Raw genomic sequence first — 25,361 nt, 5'->3', positions numbered from 1 at the left:
GTCATAAAAGACAACAGAAAGTCATCAGAAACAAACCTCTTACCATCTGAAATAGCAACATCTTCCAGTTTCTTGAAAAGCTGCTGTCGAGTGTCCGTGTCTCTAGCCAGACTGAAAGTGTAGGCGAGCAGGGCAGTGGTGTAAGTGTTTTTGACATTCTCAATGACGGACCTCAAGCATGACAAACCTTTACTGACGACAGGATCCTGTGACAAAAACCCCCACAGAGGAATAGACGCTGTGAGTGTCATTTTTTCTATGAGTTTATACCATGTTTCCTACAGATGAACTTACTGTGACTGGAGTTTCCAGTTCAAGCAATGATGCAGTAATGTAGGCAGTCATGGTCACATCATCATTCACCCCACCCTAGAATTTATTAGACATAAAGGATAAATAAATCAACACACTCAAACCACTGAAGGAAAGTTCATCTAGACAAACTGTGATGTTGGCTTGAGAAAGTCTGAATAAAGACGATAGATAGAGAGATAGATAGAAGATGACAGACCTTCATTCTGTTGTTGAACAGTGTTCCCTGTTGGATAAAACAGCCATCTGAATCCCGTCTGCTTATTAACCAATTCTTTGCACTCTGAATAATTTTTGGATCAATAAATATGTATTTCTGTGCTTTGCCAAAGGACCTCAGCACAAAGGCAGTCAACCTGATGGTGTGGAAGATATAATTAAAGTCATTTGAACTGAGACAAATTTTTAAATGGGTTTATTGGGTTTATTTTTGTAGATTACCTTGATATTATTTCTGTTAAACAAAAGTAATAGTGAAAATATATTTACCATGTATTCCCTTTACCATGACCAAATGTGCTGTATGATCCATCCAAATGCTTGTAGTTCATTTGTCTCTGGTATCCTGTTTAGTGTGATAATGGTTAACACTTCAACAGTTTGTTTGGGTGACTTCAACAGGTGTGTTGAATAATGTATAATTTGGTATCAAACCATCTCAGTATTTTCTTGACATGATTTTGTCTCTCACCGCTCTGCAGGAAGCCTGTGGCTCTCTCTCGGATGGCCGAGGTGAGCTGCTCCGTGTTCTCCAGATACTCCAGAATGTAAATATTGGGAGAAAGAACAGCCATGTTTTGCTCACCACAGCCGTACGGCATCCGTAATAATCCGTGAAGGTTCCTCAGTGCACGACCCAATATGTCGCCTGTAAACCATACACAAATGACGCTCACTACATTTTATAAGTCTAAAGCCAATCTCCTCATTTCTGCTCATGTTTGTAAATGTTACCAATGACTGAAAAAGAGGATCTGGCTGATCCCTCTATCACATCTTTAGGAAGAGTCAGAGCCACTTCCTCTGAGAGACTGTCACCTATGAACCAGACAGACAGAAACACATCAGTGATCAGCAGAGTAACGCTATAAACATTTTTATACCACCTGTGAAGTCCCAATAATAATAATATAATCAAAAACAGGAATTATTGTGATTCAAGCACTTTGGAAAAAGGGAGAAAATGGCCACAATTGGCACAGCTGAACAACTAAACTACAGTTGTCATGAAAGGCTGACAAATTTCAACTTTCTCAATTAAAATGTCCGATACATATGAGTATATTTTGGCTCCCTCTATTGGTCCTCAAATTTGGTGTGTCCTCAAAATGTCCTCTATGCAATGTGTACTTATTTTCATGAAGTTGGAGTTTGTGTTTAGAAGACAAAGAGGGTTGCAGCATTATCAGCGCTTGTACACCAAAACATCTGAAATATCTGCAGACTAACCCTTTGGACACAGTAACCAGCTGTGAGTCTCTGTCTTTTCAGTTCCTTCCGCCTGCAGCAGAAATCAATCACATCAACACATCATACATAAGCAGCATTAAGATCATGAGTAAATGATGACGTGTGCTGACCTGTACGAGCAGACTTCGTGTGACCGTGTCAATTCGTCCTCTCTCCGGGACGCTCACAATCTCATTGTCACACACAGTCTGGGACGCCTCTGCCTCTGCACTGACTGTAATATTCAAGACTCCTACAACACAAGACAAACGTGAATATACAACTGAGAAACAGACACGTTTCCATTACCCTTCAAATTGAGCAAATTGAAAATTGCACATTAAAATAAGCCCATTGTAAACACGTCCATTTCGGAAAAATCATTTTTATGCTCGCATGAGGTGGTTTTTCAACTACAATGGAAACAGTTTTTTTCACATTTACAGGTGACCTGAACTTATTCTTCACACGATCATTCACAGTTCCTCTGTAGCCACGTTTCCATTATGATTTGTGCAAAACTTTTGCGGTATTTTCTAAATGTTGATAATAAAATTTTGCGAAATTGATGGCGTTTACATTAACCGATGTTATGCGACTAAAACATAATTTTTTCATCTTGCGAGAAGCCAAAATTATGGTGACGGATGTTGGTAGGTTTACGTATATCGCAGCCACCGCACTAGCCATTATTTTTAATCGAAGGAGACGTAGGCGTGTTATCCAAGCTTTAATGGCAAGGAAAGCCCCTTATACTTAGGAGCGAAATATTTAGCAAAATATTCCTTTTTCGAACAGCCTGAAAAACCCACTCATGCGAGCATAAAAACATTGTATTTTCAATGGAAGTTTTTGCAAAATTGACATCTTTCCAATGAGTGTAGTTTCAATTTGCATTTTCAATTCGTGCAATTTGAAGGGTAATGGAAACGCGTTGAAACTGCATGTTTAACATTTACATTAACATCTTCCCTTGCCAATAATGCTTGGATAACACGTCTACGTCTCCTTCGATTAAAAACAATGGCTAGTGCGGTGGCTGCGATATGTAAAACTACCAACATCTGTTGCAATGATTTTTGGAATGACTTATCGTGAGAGGGAAAAATAACGCTTTAGTCGCATAACATCGGTTAACGGAAACGGCATCATTTTGCAATAGCTTTTTATCGCCATTTCAAAAACATCCCAAAAGTTCTGTGCAAATCTGTAATGAAAAGGCGGCTACTGATTCAGACTGGAAAACTCACCAAGAGCAGAGGGAGTGAGGATCCATTTAAAGGTTTTTCTTCCATTAGCACATAGACAGGATGAATACTGATCATCAGAGGAGGCTTTGAGAGTGTAGTCTGAGGAAGGAGCTGGAGTCACTTTAACCTGTCAATCAAACACCAATGATTAGTGGCATATTTGATATGATTTGATTAGAGTGCGTCTGAAATCTCACCATGATGCACTTGGACAGATAGTTGAAGACAGTGGCCTTCAGCTCAAAGATCTCCCCGCGGATGATGGAGTAAGGCAGAGAGAGCTCTAGGAAGAAGGGCTGGAAAACTGTCAGCTGAGCAGGAGGAGCCAGACCCAGACCTTCAGAGGACAGGCAGAAGGCCTCCGTCTCCCAAGAGGTGATGGTGTCAGGAACCGTGACAGGAACCTGAGCTGATCCAGAGTCCCTGTGGAGGAATTACAACAATAGGCATATCTGATTCTGACTCAGCCATTGTTCCTGTAATAAATGACAACATTCAGCACACAGATGATGAAAAAACTGGATTAAGAATCTGCAAAGCAAGCAAGGTATTTTCTGTCCTGTGGGCGAGAGGGGAGGAGATGATGTATTAAATATAAGTAATAAGATAAATATGATGTTAAATGTACTGATTATGCTTTAAATACCCCACTTCAGCAAGTTCCCAGATCCACGTTTCTGGAAAGACAGTTCGAATCGTCACTGCTGGAGAATCAGGTGTTTCAAATAGATACTCTTCTCTAAAATGTGGGTGAGGTGCTGTCCCTAAACTGCAAGCAACTGGAAAAAAAAGTGATATTTTGTAGTTTTAAGTGATATGTATGTGAAGAGTACGTCAAAATGATCTATTCTATATCCAGGCATAAGTAAATAGAAAATGTAAGGTAGATCATTATTTTAATACACATATTTTCACATATTTTAAACATTTCAGTTTATTTAGTTTTAATTTTAGTTTTAGTATTTTATGGCTGCAAAAGTGAATGTGTTAATTTTATCTTACAAAAGTTATATAATTTTTTTAGATGAGTTTATCTTACCAATATTAAGACTGATTCAAAGTTCCCCCCACAAAAAATAAAATATGTCTTTTCTTACTACATCTGTCACATATTCTACGCCTGCTGTTTCCATCCATTCACCACCAGAGGTCGCCTGTTCACCATTAAGACTTTTTAACTGCACACTAAGTTACAGGTTACCCTGGACTTCATTTTCCATGTTCCATGGCTTTAATTATTTCCACACCTGTAGTCAATCACAGGGACTATCAAACACTGATGCACAAGCTCACAGATTGCTGAGTATTGTTAGCCTATACTGCTGTCTAGCTGATAGCATCTTTATGGAGCCTATCCTAGTGTTCCTAGTCTTACTCTTGCTTGTTTTCCCTGTGATCCTAGCCTGGTTTCCCGTGTTCTGCCTTCTCTTTGCCTGCTCTGGACTCTTGCTCGCCTTGGATTACCTCTTTCGTCTTGCCCTGTTTGGATATTGTTTGCCTGACGCCTGGACTTTAGCCTGGTTAGCTGGTTTATCCTCTTGCCTTGTCCACTGGATTACAGTCTTCTTTGTTTACCCTTGCCTGTCCCTGGAATGCTCATTGTCTTGTCCATCTCATACCTGTTTGCCTTTGTTTGGGCCCCTGTCTGATATAAACACATCTCTTGTAAATAAAAGGCTTTGCATATGGATCTGCACGCCTCTTGTCTCCGTTCTACTGTAACAACATCTCTATAATTGTGGAATTGTTTGAGTTTCACAATTTCACAAATTGAATATATTTAATTTTTTTAAATATATTTCATAACAAGCACCAACATATTAAAACATTACAGCTTGGATTGTAATAACAGTACATGTACCTACCCGTCTCGCACACAGGGAGTCCCACAAACAAATTTGTTGCCATCTTCAATCCCACTCTCTGCCAAATGGCAATGATGAACCACAATACAAGTCATGAAAATACAAATTACTTTTAAATGTCAGTATAATCATAAAGGCTTTTTATGCATTTACTTACATATGTGCAGTATATACTCTCCCAATCATTATCTACTGCACTGCCACACATATAATCCAACTGTTACCTTTAAGGATTTATAAGTGAATGTGTATCTCCAAACACGCATAGACGGACACTCCCCATCTTCAACGGTCTCAGGGTAATTTGACCACGATTGCACTGGCAGCAGGTTGAAGATCTGTGACGGGACCATGTTCACACACTATCAGTATGATTTCTAAATAATACATGTATTTCCAACGAAAATGTATTTCCAATTTGGTGAGAAAGAATGAAGATTAATGCTAAATTTCCTGAGATCAAAATGTCAGCTGATGGATCATAGCAGCAATAAGTAAAGTCTGTTATCATTAGATTCACACTGTGAATTCACACTATCTTAAAGCATCAAGACCTTGTCAGTATCCAGACGTTCTCCTGACTTCAGGATCAGGACGCTCTGATCTACAGCCCTGAGGCCACACAGTGAACCAGGCTGAGCTGAGAGCTGGAGAGTGTTTTTCTCACCGGGAACTGCTTTAGCAGGAGAAAACTGCAGAGATACCTGTGACATACAGGGAATAGGATTTATTTTAGAAATGAGTCAGTAATACAGTTTAAAGAGGCTCATTTCTAAAGCTACAATGCATACCTTGTTTTTGAAACACTTTTCAATGTTGAAATCTTTGCTACTAGCCACAACCGTTTCACTGGGCAGAAAAACACAGTACGCCAGAATCTGCACTACAGGAGCCAGATCTAGACTAATAGACAGTTTGAATGACATTGAGCCCCTTGCTCCATCAGAAATCTTCACTTCAATCTTCTCATATCCATGATGAACAATCACTCCTCTGGACAAGACCTGAAACAGACAGATGACACTCTGATAACAAACTGACTAGTGCAGCCAAATAATACTGTTAAACAAAAACATCTCTGTGATAATGTACATACTGCACATGTTCTCACCATATAGACGATGTCAGTTTTGAAGTTTTTAATTGTCTCTCCAACAAAATAATACTTGATGGTGACAGTAAACTCAGAGTCACACTTTAATGGTTGTTCAGTATTCTCTATAATCAGTTCACTTTGTGTTGGGGTGTATAGAGAGTCAGGTTGGAAGAGCTTGACTGTTTTTCCATCGGAAGCGATGTAAGGGATGTTGTCGTCGTGGTAGAAAACCCAGATCTCTTGATAGACACTTGCCTAGATTACAAAAAATCTGAAATAACTCATGTAACTAAACTCTTCATGCAATACAAAAGAAAATTAAGTGAACACAAAATATCTTACTATTAGATCAATATCACTTTTAGAATGACTGGATGTATTAAGAGAGAAGTTGGCCAGTCCATCGCTGTCTGTAGTGAGATTTAGGAGCAGTTTTGTGGACCGAGTGTCTCCATACTCCATAAGACTCAATATGGACTCCATAAAATAAACCTTTTTGTTTTGAATTGGTGCACCTTTGAAATTTGAGAGTTTTATCTGTTGAAAATAAGATTTTGAAGGAATCAATTAAGGAATAATTCCGTACACATCAATGGTGTTAAACTGAGACAAACGGATTTTAGACTTACTTTTCCTTCAATAACTGATCCGTGTTCATATGTTTTGGGCAGGTCAGTAAATGTGACTTTACCAATTTCATAAGTGAGAGATACAGATTCAGATTTTGTCATGGTGATCTCTGTAAATAGTCAAAACACCTACATAAATATTTATTCAAATAAAAGTAAAAGGTCAAAAATGAGAAATATAAGAAATGTAGGTAACAGAGATCTGACCAAATTGAACAGCTCACCTGTTCCTTCTTCTGTAACCATTGCCTCAACATGAAGAGAATTCTGCATCACATGCTTTAGTGTGACGTTCAAAAAGAGTGATAGATCTAAGGTATGGATCGCACAGCCTGTCTTTTTTATCTAATTATAATGAATGAACACAAACATAACTATTAACAGAAGAGTGGTTTAATTAGATAAATGTATTAAAGATAATGTACTGTGTTTCACATACCTCAATGGTTTCCTCTAAACACACTGAATTTGTGTAATAGGAAATGTAGGGCTTTAATTTACGGCACACTTTCACCCGTGATTTACCAGGTACAGGCTGTCCATAAGTGTATCTGTGAAGAAGGTACAAGCAACTGATCTACAGCCCAGGGTTGAGTTAAGAAACTAACATATTAGGATGGGGGGTTAAAGTAAGAAACTGACCCAAGAGTTAAAAAAATTATAATACAATTAACAATTAAATAAAAGTGTGAATGGAAGAGCACGTTGCTTTTTTAATGCAGGAAATAAAAAGAAACCACTCACTTTCCGCAAACCTCAATTATCAGTTCCTCTTCTTCAACACTTACTTTATTTGGTCTTTTTAGAGTAACTTCAAACTTAGGCAAAACTAGAAGTCAGAAGGCAGAAATCAGAGTTATTAGTCCTCAATTTATATATTAAAAATTAAAATACAAACATATTATTGATACTCTTCCCATGCAAAACTGCAAATTGTCTGTTCCCTTTCAAGAGAACTTGCACTGCGTCATAAGTTACGACACTATGGGAACACCTCTGCGTGATTGCGTCTTGAAGCACGTGTGAAATCAGTCCAATGGTGTGGCGGAACGTCATAGGCGGGAGACATCATGACCTGGAAGGTATAAAGCAACCCTGAACCAAACAATGTCAGCTTCTGTTTCTTCAGCAAGCTGTCTGTGTTACTCTATCTGTCATATGTGGGGTTGTATGCCTATATATCAATATATATCTCCTCTCTCAGGATCAGGAAGCCTGCTCTGCGGTTTCTTCCGCCCTGAGTGAGGGCCCGGTGCTTCAGTTATCTTCCTCTGAGGAGGTTGGTGTACTGAGAGTCGATGCAGGAGAGTCTGAAGATTCGTCACTTCACTCTCCTGGGTACAAAGAGCTAGTGAAGGTTATCACTCGTGCTGTGTCAAAATAAAATATCAACTGGCCAGCAGAGAAGCAGGACGTTTGGGGGGGTGGGGGGATCATTTAATTGATTTTATCATGGGGAATGACGTTTGCAAAATCTAAATCTCTGTCCATCATTTTTCGAACAATTATTGATAAAGGAAATTTTCGCACAATATTGGAAATATTTACATTTTAAACCATGAAGGTGAGTCAGTGGATATCACACAAGCAATGTGCATACTTTGCTCTAGAGTTATGGTGGTGAAGAAGTCTCAAACCCCAGTCAATTAATTACAACAGAAAGTGAAAGCAAAAACATTTGACACTGCATTAACGGTTCATATTCTTTCAGAGATGATGAGAGCTGAATCTACTTCAACGTGTTGATAATGGTATATAGGCCTAGGCTAACTGTCTTAATTTATTTTCTTAATATTTCTCTTGTGGCCCATAAGTAGTGAAAAAATTTGAGAGAAGTATTTCGGTTTAATCAAGTTGTTTTTTAAATGAGGAGTAAGATAATCTAACTAATCTTTTATTTTCCTCGCAGCTCTTTGGTAATGGGGTGATGCGCTATACAATTTTTGCGGGGAAATCCTCTTCTGATCATCGTCTATCGGCGCATCAGCACATCAGCGCACTGCGTCTATCAACTGAGCATCGTCTATCGGCACAACCTGGCACGGTGTTTTTTCTGGGTCCCTCCAACAAGTGCTTTTGAGCGATCTTTCCCCTGATTCAGCATCATCCCTCAAGGCCCTTACCTAGGCTTATGCAGCAGCAGGTCAGTCTGATGCACGTCTGCATACTATGCGCATTTTGCAGGCACAACAGACCGACCTGCTTAAAGACCTTGACGAGGGGGAGGGGCTTTACTCAAGGAGACGGCCAGAGCTATTGGCCATACTATGACAGCTCTGGAAGCCTCAGAGAGACATTTGTGGCTTAATCTATCTAATATTAAAGAAAGTGACAAGTATATCTGTTGGATGCCCCGCTTTCTCCTGTGGGACTCTTTGGCGACTCCGTTAATTCAGTCGTAGAGAAGTTTCAGAAGGCTAAAAAGCAAGTGGTGGCATTCCAGCAGGTCTTCCCTTGTCGATCAAAGGTCTCAAAAGGCTGCTGGGCGGAAGTAGCCCCAGGCGCTCTCAAGCTCTTCGTACAGGGCGCAACAAAAACAGAAAGTGTTGTTTCTCGTGCCCCGCCGCAGAAAGAATGGGGGCAGGGTAGGCGCTCGAAGCCTCAACCTGGCAAAGATAAAACGGATCTGAGTAATGTCATCATTACAAGGAAGGCTTCAGCTAAGAGGTTCTAACGCCAGTGTCAGTGTCTCCAGTGCCCTCAGGGGGCCGTTCAACCAACCCAACTAGTCAGTATCCCAGTGTACATCTGGGAACGTAGCGAAATGTAGTAAAGAATTCAGTTTTGTTCTCGTTCTCCTCGCTTTCACAGGGTTCTGCCCACTATGGTGGGTCCAGAGAAGTCTCTGGTTATGGAACAAGATGTGAGAACTTTCTTGGGGAATGGGGCCATAGAACGTGTTCCCCACCAGAATCCGGATTTTACAGCCGGTATTTCATTGTTCCAAAAAAGAATGTCCGATTTATTTGCACCATGTAAATCGTGCGGCCAAAAGCTAAAGTTCAAAATGTTAACTTTAAAGCAAATCGTGACTATAATCAGTACAGAGGACTGGTTTGTCATGATAGACCTCAAAAATGCATACTTCCACATATCCATCCTTCAAAACCACAGGAAGTTCCTCAGGTTTGCTTTAGGGGGCAAAGTACAGGGTTCTTCCTTTTGGCTAGCCTAGCACTGTCAGCTTGCACTTTCAAGAAAGGCGTGGATGTTGCACTGGCTCCTCTGCGACTCCAGGGCATTCGCGTGTTGAATTACATCGACGATTGGTTGATACTAGCTCATTCAGAGCACATGCCGTTTTAACATCGAAATGTTGTCCTCGCTCATATGAAAGAGCGGGGTTGAGGCAGAACGCAAAGAAGACTGTTCTTTCTCCAGTACAGAGAACCACCTTTTTGGAGGATTTCTGTGATGATGCAGGCACGTTTCTCTCCTGCACACATAACCCTCTCAGCATTAAAAGAGCTGAAGCTAGGCCAGTCACGCACTGTCAAACAGTTTCAAAGATTGTCGACAGCAGCAGCCAACATCATACATTTTGGCCTGTTGTACATGAGACCCCTGCAGTGGGGGCTCAAGACCAGGGGATTTTCCAGGGGCAATCCATTCCACATGATCAAGGTTAGAAGATGTCTTTGTTACTTGACGATGTGGAGGAAACCCTGGTTCTTGTCCAAAGGCCCAGTGTTATGACTTACTTGTCGTCACGTGATACTTATGACAGATGCTTCTCTCACGTGTTGGGGAGCGGTCCTGGAGGGCCACTCATTCCAGGGTCTGTGGAAGTGCGTTTTCTGATCTAAAGGGGACATGTTCTTGTCCATTTAGACAACACATCAGTGGTCGCTTAGGTCGAGACAAGGGCTGAGGCCCGAGGAATGGATACTTTACCCCGAGGTGGTGGGTCTTCTATGGAGGAAGAAGAGAAGTGGAAGAGGACATATTAGTGTCATCCAGCCCCACTAGTGTTGAATACCATTATGCCTGAATGCATTTCCCCGGATCGCTCTGCTTTCGGGAGTTATGGAGAGAGTTTGCCGGGAGGGTGCCCATCTACTGTTGGTGGCTCCTCTTTGGCCAACTCACATCTGGTTTTTGGACTTGATATCCCTCCTCTATTGCTCCCTTAAGGAGATTCCGATCAGGAGGGACCTTCTGTGTCAGGCTGGGGCTAAATATTTAACCCCCGTCCAGAGGTATGAAAGTTGTGGGTTTGAGTCATAGGGCCCTATCTTGCACCCAGCGCAATTGACTTTGTACACGGACGCATGTATCATTCCTATTTTGCACCCGCGCAAAGCGGACTTTTCCCTCCACAGAAGCACGTCGGTTAACTAAGAAATACACTTGCGCTCCCCGGGGCGGTTCAGCGCAAAGAGGAGGCGTGTTCCGGCGCAAACGTTCCCTCATGCTATTTTACAGGTTTAGAAAACAATTGCGCCACTGACCGAAAAAAAAACAGTTTAAAGTCAGTGGCGCGTTGCGCATGTTAGTCATATGCTATTTTAAGGGCGCATGCTTGGCCTTAATCAATGTAGCGTGTGCACAACGAGCATACACTTTGATTCTCTCATCTACACAGAAGCAGCAGTTATCATTTTTGCAAATCATACATTATTACGATAGATAGATAGATAGATAGATAGATAGATAGATAGATAGATAGTTTATTATAAAAGCATACATCTAGCTTACACATTTACCCAAATTATCATACGCCTGTTTAACCGAAGTTAATTTGGGTGTGTTTCTCCATCCCCAACGTCCCTGACGGGAACGTCGGTCTCCTCGGCTGTGAACCGCTCCTGGCGTGCGCCTGGCAAATCCGCCGTTATAATAGGAATCCGCTTTAGAACAAGAGCGCCTGCTCTTAAAGGGAATGTGAGATGTCGCTCTGATTGGTTTATTTCACGTTACGCCCAAACCACACCTATGAATAATGAAGCTACTTCAGACCAACCCCTTTTAGATTTGCGCCAGGCGCAAGAGTCATTTATCCCGCCGGGAAAATAGCAACAGCGCCAAGACCCGCCCACAAAGTTACTTGCGCTTTGCGCTTTGACACTTGCGTTTCAGATCGTTAAAATAGGGCCCATAGAGTCATTGACCAACTCATAGAGGCTGGTCTCACAACGGAGGTTTAGACCCAGTTAACTGCCCGGTTGGTACAGTGCTAGAGTTTCCGCAAGAGCGTTTCTCTACAGGATTATCCCCTTCTACACTTATTGTTTATTTGGCCCTGTTTACCACACTCCTTTGAGTGGTGTATCCTTGAAAAGAGACCCATTATTATCTTGTTTCCTCCGTGGAACCTTGAGGATTAGGCCTGCAGGCCTTCTGTCCTCCGCCCAGACAAGGAGAAATGAAATGTGCTTTGCTTGGATAGGGTGCTTGATGCTTACGTCCACAGAGCTGCCGTGTGGCGTAAATCTGATCAACTCTTTGAATGCTTTGGGTCGCCCAGAAAGGCGTACCCAGCATCTAAGCAGAGAATGAGTAAGTGAGTTGTCGAGGTTATCTCTCTTGCTTATGAATTGGCCGGTCAGCCTTCTCCCTTGGCTGTCTGGGCCCATTCTACTAGGAGTGTGGCGGCTTCTAAAGCCTTGCTCTCTGGGGCCTCTCTTCATGACGTATGGGCTGCAGCGGGCTGGTCATCTCCGCACACATTCGTCAGGTTCTATGACCTTGACCTGGGCACCACCCCCGACTTCAAGGTACTTCAGTCTTAGTTGCGCTCCAGGTATTATTCACACTAGACAAGCATTGGTCAGTATGGCATAGTAGATATTAAAGTTCCCATAGTATTGTAACTTACAACGCAACGCCAGTTCCCTTGAAAGGGAATGCCTCGGTTATGACTGTAACCTCGGTTCCCTGAAGAGGGAACGAGATGCTGCATTGCTCCGCCATAACTTAGTTCACTTCACTTACTTACTTCATGACTTACTTCAGCCTATCAGAAGCTGACATTGTTTGGTTCAGGGGTGCTTTAATACCTTCCTGGTTGTGACGTCACCCCCCATGATGTTCCGCCACACCATTCGACTGATTTCACACGTGCTTCAAGACGCAATCATGCAGACGTTCCCATAGTGTGGTAACTTATGACACAGCGTATCGTTCCCTCTTCAGGGAACCACGGTTACCGTCTTAAGTCGTTTTTATGACTTACCATATTGTTTCACTTCAAAATCATGTGAGATCATCCTGTCACCAATAAAAGCCTTCAGTTTGTACATGCCTTGACGGGCCTCTGGGTTTAATTCATAAGAACGCTGCAAAATCCACCTTGTTGAAGAAACATTTGTCCATTGGCCAATCCGGTTACCTTTACTGTCCTGTTTAATAGCAAAGACACAGTGCAGATATTTTGTGACAGTCAGCTACACATATCCTGACTATCAATGAAGAAATATATAATTACCCTACTGAAAATACAATAATTGCAAATATAACTGAATTTCTAATGTTAATCAGATTTAAAAGGTGTGTTTGTTATGACAGCACAGAAGGTTTTGTGTTCTTACCTCAAGAACCACTGTACTATACTGTGAAAGAGCAAATAGTAATTAAAGATCAAAAGCCAAAAATGTGTTCATTTATTGAACGTGTATTCAACAATGCAAGAGATAATAAAGATGCCAGATAAACACATCAGACCTGCTGATCAAGGGGTGCAAAGTTTGTATCCATGGTAACAACTCTGAAGTTCACTGTAAAATAGAAATGTGTATTAAAAAACGTATGTATCTTATGTAAGGGACAATTGCTTACAGTCATATTTCTCTCCTGTAAATTACCAAACTGTGTGTGAACTGTATTAAGGGTCAAATACAGGGCTGAAAACGTCTCGGTTACGTATGTAACCCTCGTTCCCTGAGTAGGGAACGGAGACGTTACGTCGGATGACGACGAATGGGGTTTCGCTTAGAAAGCCTATCATCTTCGAGTATATAAAACGAGCCAATGAAATGCCATGGGCCTGCGGAATTTGCATAGCGTATCTCCGCCCCACGCCGGGGGTATATAAGGAAGTACGCCGGCAACATGCAGATATGTCTTCGCTGAGGAGCCGAGACTGAACTCAGGCGTTACAGCGGTACAGCGGAAGTGGCAGGGAGACGTAACGTCTCCGTTCCCTACGTAACCGAGACGTTTCCTTTCGTAGTCACTCCGAGTTACGTCGGATGACGACCAATGGGGTTCCCAGTCTAATCACGCCACCTCTCGACTGTCTTCCAGTGCCTTGCGTAAGTCTGAGCTCCCTGTCGTGAGACTAGCACGGACGAAGGAGTCCTACTTAACACAGGAATACCAAAGTACACTGGGAAGCATATCTCAATACTTAATACACATAAGACCCCAGGGGGCTGCATATGGAGTATCGCTGGGGTGTCCAGCCGTAGGTGGAATATTTCAACCCCAGGGGTGGCAAGGTGGCTTGCCAAGGGAAAGACACATGCTCAGAGAGGCTTACAGTGGAAATACACATGTCGGGGTCGCCCGGAGGGGGAACCATGCACATGGAGGCACCTAGCCAAGCGCGAAAGCTGCCGGTGGCATAACTCTGGCGTTGACGTCAACAGTGCTGGAGGAACTCAGGGCTTAGGCTCACCTGAGGAGAATATCGCACGTATCCCGTCCGTGGAGAGGAATGGCGAGCAACAAAGACACCTGAGCAGAATCGAGTACCGGCTAGTTGAAGCGAGTACATGAGAAGAAACTGGCTCCACTCTGAGATTATAGAATCTCGCGAATGTGTTAGGTGTCACCCAGCCTGCAGCTCTACAAATGTCTGTTAGCGAGGCGCCATGCGCTAGAGCCCAAGAGGATGCCACACTCCGAGTGGAGTGAGCCTTCACACCAAGGGGGCATGGTCGACCTTGCTGCTGGTATGCCAAAGCAATAGCGTCCACTATCCAGTGGGACAACCTTTGCTTGGAGAGAGCCTTTCCCTTCAGCTTCCCACCATAACAGACAAAGAGCTGGTCTGAGGTCCTGAAACACCGCGTTCTGTCCACGTAAGCACGGAGGGCGCATACTGGACAGAGCAGTGCCAAGGCTGGGTCTGCCTCCTCCGAGGGCAGCGCTTGCAGGTTCACTACCTGGTCTCGAAAGGGAGTGGTAGGAACCTTGGGCACATATCCAGGCCGGGGTCTCAGGATCACGTGAGAGTTAGCCGGCCCGAATTCCAGGCACGCTTCGTCAACCGAAAATGCCTGCAGGTCCCCTACCCTCTTGATGGAGGCCAATGCAACCAGGAGCGCTGTCTTAATTGACAGGAACTTAAGCTCCACTGATTGCAGAGGCTCAAAGGGAGCACTCTGCAGGGCAGTTAAAACCACTGAGAGGTCCCAAGAGGGTACGAGGGGAGGACGAGGAGGATTCAGTCTCCTCGCTCCCCTCAGGAACCTGAAGATCAGGTCGTGCTTTCCCAGAGACTTACCATCGACTGCGTCGTGATGTGCGGCAATGGCGGCAACATACAATTTCAGGGTGGAGGGAGACAGCCTTCACTCCAACCCTTCTTGCAGGAAGGAAAGCACGACACTGATCGGGCATTTCATGGGTTCTTGATGTTTAGAAGAACACCAGTTGATGAAGAGGTTCCACTTCAACGCATAGGCATGTCTCGTGGACGATGCTCTAGCGCAAGTGATGGTAGCCACCACCGCTGGTGGTAGGGTACTCAAACCTGCCTCGTCCCATCCAGGAGCCACACGTGGAGGTTCCAAAGATCGGGACGAGGGTGCCAGAGGGTGCCCCGTCCCTGAGAAAGCAGGTCCTTGCTCAGAGGAATTGGCCAGGGAGGTGCTGTCGCGAGGAGAACTAGTTCTGGGAACCAAGTGCGGTTGTGCCAATACGGAGCAACCAAAATAACCTGCTCCTCGTCCTCCCTGATCTTGCGCAAGGTCTGCGCAAGAAGGCTCACTGGGGGAAACGCATACTTGCGTAGGCCCCGCGGCCAGCTGTGCGCCAGTGCATCCGTGCCGAGCGTGCCCTCGGTCAGGGAATAAAACAGGTCGCAGTGGGACGAGTCGTGGGAGGCAAACAGGTCTACCTGTGCGTCCCCGAACTGGTCCCAGATCAGCTGGACCGTCTGGGGATGGAGTCTCCATTCTCCAGCGAGAGGCCGGAGCCGAGACAGCTCGTCGGCCGCCTGGTTCAGGTCTCCCGGGATATAAATGGCTCGAAGCGACCTCAGATGCTTCTGACTCCATATGAGGAGGTGGCGGGCGAGTTGCGACATACGGCGAGAGCGTAGACCACCGTGGCGGTTGATGTACGCTACTGTCGCGGTATTGTCTGATCGGACTAGTACGTGCTGACCTCTGAGCAACGCACGGAAGCGGTGCAGGGCGAGACGTACAGCCAGCAACTCGAGGCAATTGACATGCCAAAGGCGCTGGGGTCCTGTCCAGGAGCCCGCGGCAGCATGTCCATTGCACATGGCGCCCCAGCCCGTGGTGGAGGCATCTGTTGATACAACAACATGCCTGGAAACTCGTTCTAAGGGCACTCCGGCCCGTAGAAAACTGAGATTCGACCACGGGGTGAAGGTCTGACGGCAGGTCGGAGTCACTGGGACTCGAAGCGTGCCGTGATGCCATGCCCACCTCGGGACTCGATCGCGAAGCCAAAGCTGAAGCGGTCTCATATGAAGCAATCCGAGCGGCGTAACTGCGGCTGCGGATGCCATATGCCCCAGTAGACTCTGAAATCGAACTGACGAAGGCAAGTCAGCAGTGCGCGCAGTGCGCGCAGCTCTCTCGTAAGCTGCGCGCACATGGCGACCGAGTCGATTTCCATACCTAGAAAAGAGATCCTCTGCACTGGGCAGAGTTTGCTCTTCTCCCAGTTGACCCGAAGGCCCAGACGAGCTAGGTGCCGGAGCACTAGGTCCCTGTGTTTGCAAACCTGGTCTCGAGAGTGAGCTAGGATCAGCCAATCGTCGAGATAGTTCAGGATGCGAACCCCGTGTTCCCGTAGAGGAACAAGGGCTGCCTCGACGACCTTCGTGAAGACGCGAGGAGACAGGGCTAGCCCGAAAGGGAGAACCGCGTACTGGTATGCCTGCCCCTCGAAAGCAAACCGTAGGAACGGTCTGTGTCGAGGAAGAATGGAGACATGGAAGTAGGCGTCCTTCAGGTCGATCGCTGCAAACCAATCCTTCGGCCGCACGCATTCGAAAATTTTTGAATGCGGCGTTTGCTCACGGCGTTTGGCCGTGAGCATCTTGAACGGCATCCTGTGAAGGGAGCGGTTCAAGACGCGCAGGTCCAGGATCGGTCGTAACCCACCGGATTTCTTCGGTACAATAAAGTAGGGGCTGTAAAACCAGGACTTCATTTCGGCTGGAGGGACAGTCTCGATCGCACCCTTCGCCAGTAGGGTGGCGACCTCCGCTCTCATTACAGGGGCATTGCCACCGACCAAAGTGAAGCGGACTCCCCTGAAGCGGGGAGGAGACCACGCGAACTGAATCGCGTAGCCGAGCCTGATGGTCCTCGCGACCCAGCGGGACAGTCTGGGAAGCTCTAACCAGGCTCCCAAAAACTGTACCAGGGGGGTCATGCGGACCACAGACGTACCCTCGGTGATGCAGCGAGGCGGAATGACCGGCCCAGGCGTGGGTGGCATTGCGGCCCGATGCGGGGGCACGGTCATTAGCCGCGTCCTGCCAGAGGAGGCCAGGGGAGGACCAGCGTCCCACGGGGGCGTGCTCTCGCAGGGCTCTGGCGACAGAGGGGGACGAGAGTGGCGAGGCTTGTGACAATGTCATCCGAGAACTCTGTGTGCTCAGAGATGGATGTGTCAGTTCTGTCTTTAACCACATTAGGGTGCTGCCCGTCGAGGGACGAGCAGCGGGACTGGGAAAACCAAGGATTCTCCCCCGGCCCTCCACCGGGGGAAGGAGCGACCCTGCTACCGTCTCCTGCACAGAACTGAGAACCATCTCTGAGCAGCCCGTCTCTGCTGGGGCCGTGCGGGGGGGGGGGGGGGGAACCGCAGGAGGGCGTCCTCGGCGGCGAGCAGACTGAGGCACCTGTGTCGATGGCTGGGTGGAGGCAGCAGCGGGCCGTCGGGGCAGGACATGTTTTAAAGGCTCAGTCTGCTTCTGGGCAGTCGAGAACTGCTGGGCAAAGTCCTCAACTGCCCCGCCGAAGAGGCCAGCCTGGGATATGGGGCTGTCGAGGAAACGGGTTCGCTCGGCCTCCCGCATATCGGCCAGGTTAAGCCACAGATGTCTCTCCTGGACCACGCAAGTGGACATCACCTGACCCAGGGAGCGTGCGGTCACCTTCGTCGCTCGGAGAGCAAGGTCGGTGGCGGCACGCAGCTCATCAAAGAGCCCTGGGTCAGTCCTCCCCTCGTGCATGTCACGCAACGTCTGGGCCTGGTAGACCTGGAGTGTTGCCATGGCATGCAGTGAGGAGGCTGCCAGCCCCGCAGCTCTATAGGCCTTCGCCACCAGGGTGGAGGAGAACCTACAGGCTTTGGAGGGGTGCTTAGGATCGCCACGGGAAGAAGCACTCTGAGGGCACAATTGCATGGCCACAGAGCGTTCAACCCGGGGAACCCCAGTGAACCCTTTGGCAGCCCCCTGATCGAGAGGAGGCAAGGCGGAGGAGGTCGCCGAGCGATCACGGGAAGACAAGGGTGCCTTCCAGGACCTCGTGACCTCCTCATGCACATCCGGGAAGAAAGGCATTGGGGTTGGACGCCGACGAGGATCAGCGGCCGCGCCCAAAAACCAATCGTCCAGCCGCGAGCGCACCGGACCAGGTGGCGGGGACCACTCAAGACCGATGGCCGCGGCTGCCCGGGAAAGCATGGCCGTCAGCTCGGGATCAGACTCGGGCAATGCTGGGACACCCGAAGGTGGCAGCACAGCCGAATCATCACTTCCCAAGGACTCCTGCCCACCTTGTGATGCAGCGATCGACATCACATCTTCCTCTGGAGCGCCGAATGAAACCCGCGGCAAGTCAGAGGACTGTACCGCGTGCTCATTCGGAACACTCACGGGTTGCACAGTGCTAGAGGGAGGTGTGGAGCGTGGAATAGTCGGCGCTTTGTTCCACACCGTAACCCTCAGGTCACCCTGGCCGCCAGCCGAAGTACCAGCTCTCATGGAGCTCGTAGATCGGGGCGCGGATGAGGGGACTCTACCATGAAGGTCATTGAGTCTCGACCGCAACCGTGCGATGGGCATGTTCCCGCAATGGGAACATGACTCATCCACAAACGCTGCCTTAGCGTGCTCAATACCCAGACACACAAGACAGCGATTGTGCCCATCAGAGTCAGAAATGAATAGACCGCAACCAGAAGTGCACGGGCGAGGCATCTTTAAATAGACGTGCCGCGTGCAAGCTCTTTTAGAAAGGAGATTTCAAGTGATGAACTTGGCTCCGAAGCGAAAACATATCTGCATGTTGCCGGCGTACTTCCTTATATACCCCCGGCGTGGGGCGGAGATACGCTATGCAAATTCCGCAGACCCATGGCATTTCATTGCCATTGGCTCGTTTTATATACTCGAAGATGATAGGCTTTCTAAGCGAAACCCCATTCGTTGTCATCCGACGTAACTCGGAGTGACTACGAAAGGGAACTGTATTCTGCTGCTGGGTGAATGTGTCTTTTGAGCCAAATTCAACTAGCTGTCACAGCTGCCTGTTTTAGCCATAATGTTACAAAAATGTCTGACAATTTGCTCCAGCTGACCAGTTAGAATCAAGTAGCCCTATCCCAGACAGCTATGAGGTTTATTACATGTAACGATTTATAGCAGGGGTGTCAAACTCCTGGAGGGTTTAGTCCAAACCCTGTTGTGTTGATTTCAAATAACCCTGAAGGACCTGGGGCCTCATTTATAAAATGCACATTTATAAAACCGTGCGCACGCACATCCTACGCAGTTTTCCCTTAGTAAATCACAATCAATTCTAAATGTAGCGCAGCTTTTGCGGCTTCATGTCACGCCCATAGTTGCCCATAAATAGTCCGTGAAACGCCCACAAGTTAATATTCATCGATTGCGAAATCATGGCAAACACAGAGAGGAAAACCAAGAAATTACGAAATTAAAGAAATTACCAAGGAAACCTTTCATTACGTCATTACATCATTACGCATTGTGATGGCATCATGGCATTTTATTACCAGCCATTTGATTGCATCTGACAAGCTACAGATGGGTTATGCGGATGAATTGCATAACATGCCAATATTATTGCAGAACATATTTCTGTTGTAATCTTCGTTTGATTTTGTTTGTTTTACACTGCAGATCGATCAAACGGGTGTTCGTGTAGGCTGTTAATTGTAAGACTTGCTTTGTGAAGTCTTCATGTTATTTATGAGAGGCAGTATTGAATTTCTTTTACACAACGGTCTACAGTTTCACACACTTTCATGTGTTTCTTCCATCTGCCGACGGTGGCTGCCGCCATTTCTCATTTCACCCGTTTTTGTGCGTACGCCTGGGTCAGAGTTTGCGTGAAGGACCGCACTTTTTCCCGTCAAGTTTGCTTTTTATAAATACCAATTATTGCGTAGAGAGCGGCGTACGCTTTCTTTTGTGCGTACGCAACGTTTATAAATGAGGCCCCTGATCAGGTACATTTAATAATTAGGGTTAAAGCTAAACTCTGCAGGGCTGTGGGCTCTCCAAGAACACCCCTAATCTATTGTATCCATAGATTTCATATAAAATAAAGTCACACAGATACTGATATCAATATTGATATCGATATCATAATTTGTAATTACAGTATTTAGACTGAACATGTTTGAAAGTGAGGGGATTGTTCAATGCACACTAGATGACCATTCTCATGTTTCAAAGCTGTTAGAATTCAAAGCTACTTATCCTTAATATCTGCTTTTCTTATCTTTCATTTGCTCCTCTTTTTGTTTGTAAATCCATTGAACTGTTTACTTCATACTCTTTTACCATCTGCTGGTTTGTGCAACATTTGTAATCTCTGACCTATGCTCGTTGCCTGATCATAGTGTGCTTTACTTATATGTGCTACATCAGCTGTGATCAGGGTTTAGATCAATCAATCAATCAATCAATCAATCAATTTTTATTTATATAGCGCCTGTACAACAACCAGAAAGGTGCACAAAGCGCTTTCCATAAAACACATAAAAAAGGCTGCAGGATATGAAAATGACAAATTAAAACTAATTTAAGCAGTTAAAACGAAGTTACTAACACAAGGACTCAAAACACAAAACAAGTGGTTACATGTTGAAAGCCTTCTTGAAAAGAAACGTTTTTAACTGCGATTTAAAAACACTGAACACAGTTATGTTATGAAGGGGAGTAGATAAGGCATTCCACAAAGTAGGTCCCTGGATGGCAAAAGATCGGCCTCCAAACTTTTTGCATCTAAACTTAGGGATTATCAAAGAGGTGTTCTGAGAGGAGCGGAGGGTTCTGGCAGGTTGGTATACCGTGACCAGCTCGGAGAGGTATGCCGGGGCCAGACCATTGATGGCCTTATAAACAAACATTAGAACCTTATACTAGATGTCAGTGACACCAGCATTATTTACTGAGCTTTAGCCTTTGAGACATTCACAGCTCACCTGTCTGTCCTGGAGTATAGATGGGTTTATCAGTCTGGATAAAAGTCACAGGATTGTAAGGCTTGAACATGACTTTTTTCTCTTCAGTCGTCCTGAAAGTCTCTCCCTGAAGTTCAACCTTCATTTTCTGCACTGATTCTGCCTTGACCAGAGGAGCCTGATGAGAAATAATTTCCTGTATTCACAACCTGCCACAAAAACTAGATGCATGATGAAACATATTTGATAATATTCATTATGTGCATGTTTTGATGGCAGACCTTGAAGTTAAAGCAGCGATGAAACTCTTCCTCAGCTTTCTCCTGCAGCAGTAATGTGCTCTGGACACCATGAACCAGATGAATGTTCATGACAAGGCTTTCATTGGGCTTGAGAAGACTTGCACACAGTTTGGCATCAGATCCCGACTTAATCACTGCAGGAAACGTCACCATGAAATATCTGTCCAGAGAAAATGATCATACAATATTGCCTGAGTGGTTAGATGTAATAAGAAAAATAAAACATAAACTGGGAGGGAAAATAATACAGTTAATTTACTATTGATCAATTGTATGAAAAGTGTGAATTTGTATGTTTATTCAGAGTAATATTGCTCTTAAAATTACACTGTCAGTAATTAAAAATAATCGTGTGCCTTAAGTTGTCTCTTAAACAGTAAACCTCTACTGTGCAACACAGATCGGTTAAATAAATACAGGAGAAATCATCAAGACTTACAAAATGACTATTGGTATATTAATGATTTATCCTCAGCAAAAACTGTTAAAAACTTACGGCCCTGATGTTTGTCCATTGACACAGATCAGGAGGAAAGAGAGCAGAAGGAGCCCTTTCCAACAGCAGCCAATATTCAGAGCCATGATGACGAGCGATCATCCACAGCATGAGATGAACTGGACCGTCTCTTTTAAAGGGGACTCTCATGCTAAAGGAGGTCCTTCAAAACATGTGTATTGATCATCTGATTAATGATTCAACCATGAAGGCACTGCAGTTCAAAAACATGTGCTAAATTAGATCTACTAAAGCCTTAAAAATACATTTGCAACAAATATTAAAAATAGAAGTCTGGCATGCAGTAAAATAGTCAAGTCACCTTTATTTATATAGCTCATTTTACAATACAGTTTGTTTCAAAGCAGCTTTACAGTGATTGTTTCGGCTATACAGCAGTTTTAGAAGAAAATAGCGTCACCGTCCAGTTTAAGTAAGTTCAGTGATGGTTCATTTTTGTTGTAAAAAAGTTATTAATTTAGCTAATTTATCCGATGGCAAACCGATGGACGGCGGTTGCCTGGAGAACGGTACTCGACTGACTGCATTGTGCCAAGTGTAAAGTTTGGAGGAGGGGGGATAATGGTGTGGGGTTGTTTTTCAGGGGTTTTGACCCCTTAGTTCCAGTGGGAACTCTTAATGCTTCAGCATACCAAGCCATTTTGGACAATTTCATGCTCCCAACTTTGTGGGAACAGTTTGGGAATGGCCCCTTCCAGTTCTAACATGAGTGCGCACCAGTGCACAAAGCAAGGTCCATAAAGACATGGATGAGCGAGTTTAGTGTGGAGGAACTTGACTGGCCTGCACAGAGTCCTGACCTCATCCCGATAGAACACCTTTGGGATGAATTAGAGCGGAGACTGCGAGCCAGGCCTTCTCGTCCAACATCAGTGCCTGACCTCACAAATGCGCTTCTAGAAGAACGGTCAAAAATTGGCAATATAGTGTATCTTCTGTACAAACTATACACAGAAAAAAACAGGCTACTGACCTGTTTCCTGAAACCAATCAATACTGAAATCAAGGGTCAAGAATCCCCTACACCCACTCAGTGAGCGTGAGAGAGTTATGGTAAATATTTTTTTATATTTGCAAATCCCTCGATCCCTTCCTAATATGGTGTCTGAAAAGATTTTGTCATTAAAATAAGTCAAGTAAATATTTTTGATGAGCAATTAAACAATTCATATATTTACTTGAGATCCTACACCATGATGAAGATTTACCATGTTTGTTTTTCTGCCTGTTGTTTGTAACATTGTAGACTTCCCGATATATTATTGTGAGTTCTTTTGTTTTTTAGGAATAATAGTATGTCTTGTACTTGGCTGTGATGGGATGAGTGAAGTTTCTGACTTCTCAATGACTTTGGTTAAAGTGATTTGTCATTGATATTTGTTTGTTTTTCAAAAATGTGGTTGTTGTTGGTCGATCCAGTTCAATTAATAATGACAATTAATGAGGACAAAATAAATATTCTACAGCTTGAGGACCTACAATGGATATAAAGTGCCCTCTTAACAAGCTGAAAGAACTTGATTATAGAATTCTTTATAATAACTATAACTGTAACTCTTTTCTTACTAATTTCAAGACATCTCTTCACATTCTGTAACTAAACTTGAAACAATACCTCAATTGTTTTTTGAACGAGATTATGCAAAGAAGCATCTTGTCTTATTTTCTCATCTTAAAACAAACATTTTTTATTTTTGAAACAACAAATGTACTGTTTTTGATTTGGGATTTGGGGACTTAAAGATTAGGATTGAGATTTGGCAAAATAAGGGATATCCATTCACGTATATATAATAAGGGATATCCAGAGACACATTATTTATTATAAATGATCCATAAAAATGATAAATGAATAATAACATTAATTAGGCTATAATCTATTAATTGTAATCAAGTGTGAAGCTCCATCCGCACTGACGGCAAATGTAAGGTGTTTGTCTTGTGTGAACACATGTGCTTGATAAGATGTGGTTTTTGTATAAAACTTTTTCCACACTGATGGCAAGCGAACGGCTTTTCTCCGGTGTGAATTCTCGTGTGTTTCTTCAGATTGTCCTTATGTGCAAAACCAACTCCACACTGAGTGCACTGGTACAGCTTCTCTCCAGTATGAAGTCGCTCATGTACTTTCTGGTTTCCAGACTGAGTGAAACTCTTGTGACAATATGAGCACTTGTAAGGTCTTTCTCCAGTATGAATTGCTTGGAGCCGTTTCAGTGGGGCGACTGTAGTAAAGCTCATCCCACATTCAAAGCACACATGATCTCTCACTTTTCTTTGGCCGTTTACATTTTTACACCTGAATGTTTCACAGCAGTAAACAATTAAGGATGGACACCAACCTATTTGTTCCTCAGTATCTTCATGTTTTATTCTGGATGTTTCTTGATCACTCATGTTTTCAATCTCCTCTTTATTAATCTCCATCTTTAACATAGTAGGCTACAACACACAGAATTCAGCTGTTTCTGCTTGGATTTCTCCTGTTATTTCTTCTCAGGACCATCTTCTTCTTTTACGTTTTAGTTTGTAAACCGCTTTAACTTGCATTTGCGCCACCTATTGGAGTGTAGTATTGAGTTTGGTAAAAGGGAATCTTGTAATTCTGAACTGATTTTAATGTAAGTGCATTATATACTTTCAATTTCTTCAAGGCATTATGTAGGAGAATCTAAGATATTACTGCATATTTAGACTTAAAATAATACTTTCAGTGGGAAACCTGAGCCTGAGATGATGCAGCCTATCAATTCTGGCAGGAATGGATAAGACACAAACACGAAGCTCCTGGTCCACTGTTCTCAGACTTTCTCTGTACTTATTCTTGATGTATGTTAGGCTAGAAAAACTAGAATGTTAGGCTAGAAAAGGGCATCAGAACTGTAATGGCACTGTTTGCAACAGCTGGATATGAAGAGTTCAGATGCAAAAGCCTCTAAGTGCCATATGAAATATATTTAAGTTCAATAATTTCACTTAAATGACAATGCAAATTACCTATTAATTGTCATTTAAGTGAAATTACTTAACTTAAATATACAAGCTTTATAAAAAATGATCATTCTAGAAGAAAATTTCAGATGGCACTTAGAGGCTTTTGCATCTGAACTCTTCATATTCTTTCTTCACAGTTATCCAAAAACTGTCCAAAGCCATGTCTTGAAATTTCATTTTAAACTGCGATCTTCCCTTAGGTCTGTGAGTTGTTCTTGTACTTGCAATGGCATGACTTTTGAACTTTCCAGTCCCGATGAACTCCAAGGATCAAGGACCCAGTCAAACTCAGCATAAGTCTCACCTGGAAAATAAAAGTTGAACCTCTCCTCTAGGACCTTCAGATGCTGGGCAATAA

The 25,361-nt window shown here is 44.3% G+C and overlaps 1 protein-coding gene across 1 annotated transcript in view; it reads right to left on the bottom strand.

The window, feature by feature from the left end:
• LOC311296617 (alpha-2-macroglobulin-like) overlaps positions 1-25,032 on the bottom strand; it is a 30,648-nt gene extending 5,616 nt beyond the window's left edge. The window contains exons 1-28 of the mRNA XM_084418463.1: positions 24,352-25,032; positions 21,989-22,151; positions 21,472-21,652; positions 21,212-21,368; positions 13,265-13,317; positions 13,132-13,152; positions 12,777-12,942; positions 7,346-7,430; positions 7,041-7,152; positions 6,826-6,946; positions 6,602-6,711; positions 6,315-6,509; positions 5,988-6,227; positions 5,668-5,880; positions 5,431-5,580; positions 5,101-5,214; positions 4,877-4,934; positions 3,658-3,790; positions 3,209-3,434; positions 3,012-3,138; positions 1,893-2,014; positions 1,762-1,813; positions 1,267-1,350; positions 1,004-1,180; positions 802-877; positions 512-668; positions 295-369; positions 44-206 (exon numbers count right to left, since the gene is read on the bottom strand). Coding sequence (XP_084274589.1) covers positions 44-206; positions 295-369; positions 512-668; positions 802-877; positions 1,004-1,180; positions 1,267-1,350; positions 1,762-1,813; positions 1,893-2,014; positions 3,012-3,138; positions 3,209-3,434; positions 3,658-3,790; positions 4,877-4,934; positions 5,101-5,214; positions 5,431-5,580; positions 5,668-5,880; positions 5,988-6,227; positions 6,315-6,509; positions 6,602-6,711; positions 6,826-6,946; positions 7,041-7,152; positions 7,346-7,430; positions 12,777-12,942; positions 13,132-13,152; positions 13,265-13,317; positions 21,212-21,368; positions 21,472-21,652; positions 21,989-22,074 — 3,454 coding nt within the window. The 5' untranslated portion in view covers positions 22,075-22,151; positions 24,352-25,032. The remainder of the gene's footprint in view (positions 1-43; positions 207-294; positions 370-511; positions 669-801; positions 878-1,003; positions 1,181-1,266; positions 1,351-1,761; positions 1,814-1,892; positions 2,015-3,011; positions 3,139-3,208; positions 3,435-3,657; positions 3,791-4,876; positions 4,935-5,100; positions 5,215-5,430; positions 5,581-5,667; positions 5,881-5,987; positions 6,228-6,314; positions 6,510-6,601; positions 6,712-6,825; positions 6,947-7,040; positions 7,153-7,345; positions 7,431-12,776; positions 12,943-13,131; positions 13,153-13,264; positions 13,318-21,211; positions 21,369-21,471; positions 21,653-21,988; positions 22,152-24,351) is intronic.
• Between the last annotated feature and the right edge of the window lie 329 nt (positions 25,033-25,361).

This window comes from Rutilus rutilus (assembly GCF_951802725.1).
Source record: "Rutilus rutilus genome assembly, chromosome: 9".
In the NCBI taxonomy this organism is placed as follows: domain Eukaryota; kingdom Metazoa; phylum Chordata; class Actinopteri; order Cypriniformes; family Leuciscidae; genus Rutilus; species Rutilus rutilus.
Note: the sequence above shows the minus strand (reverse complement) of the source record. Positions and strands in the feature narration are given on the sequence as shown.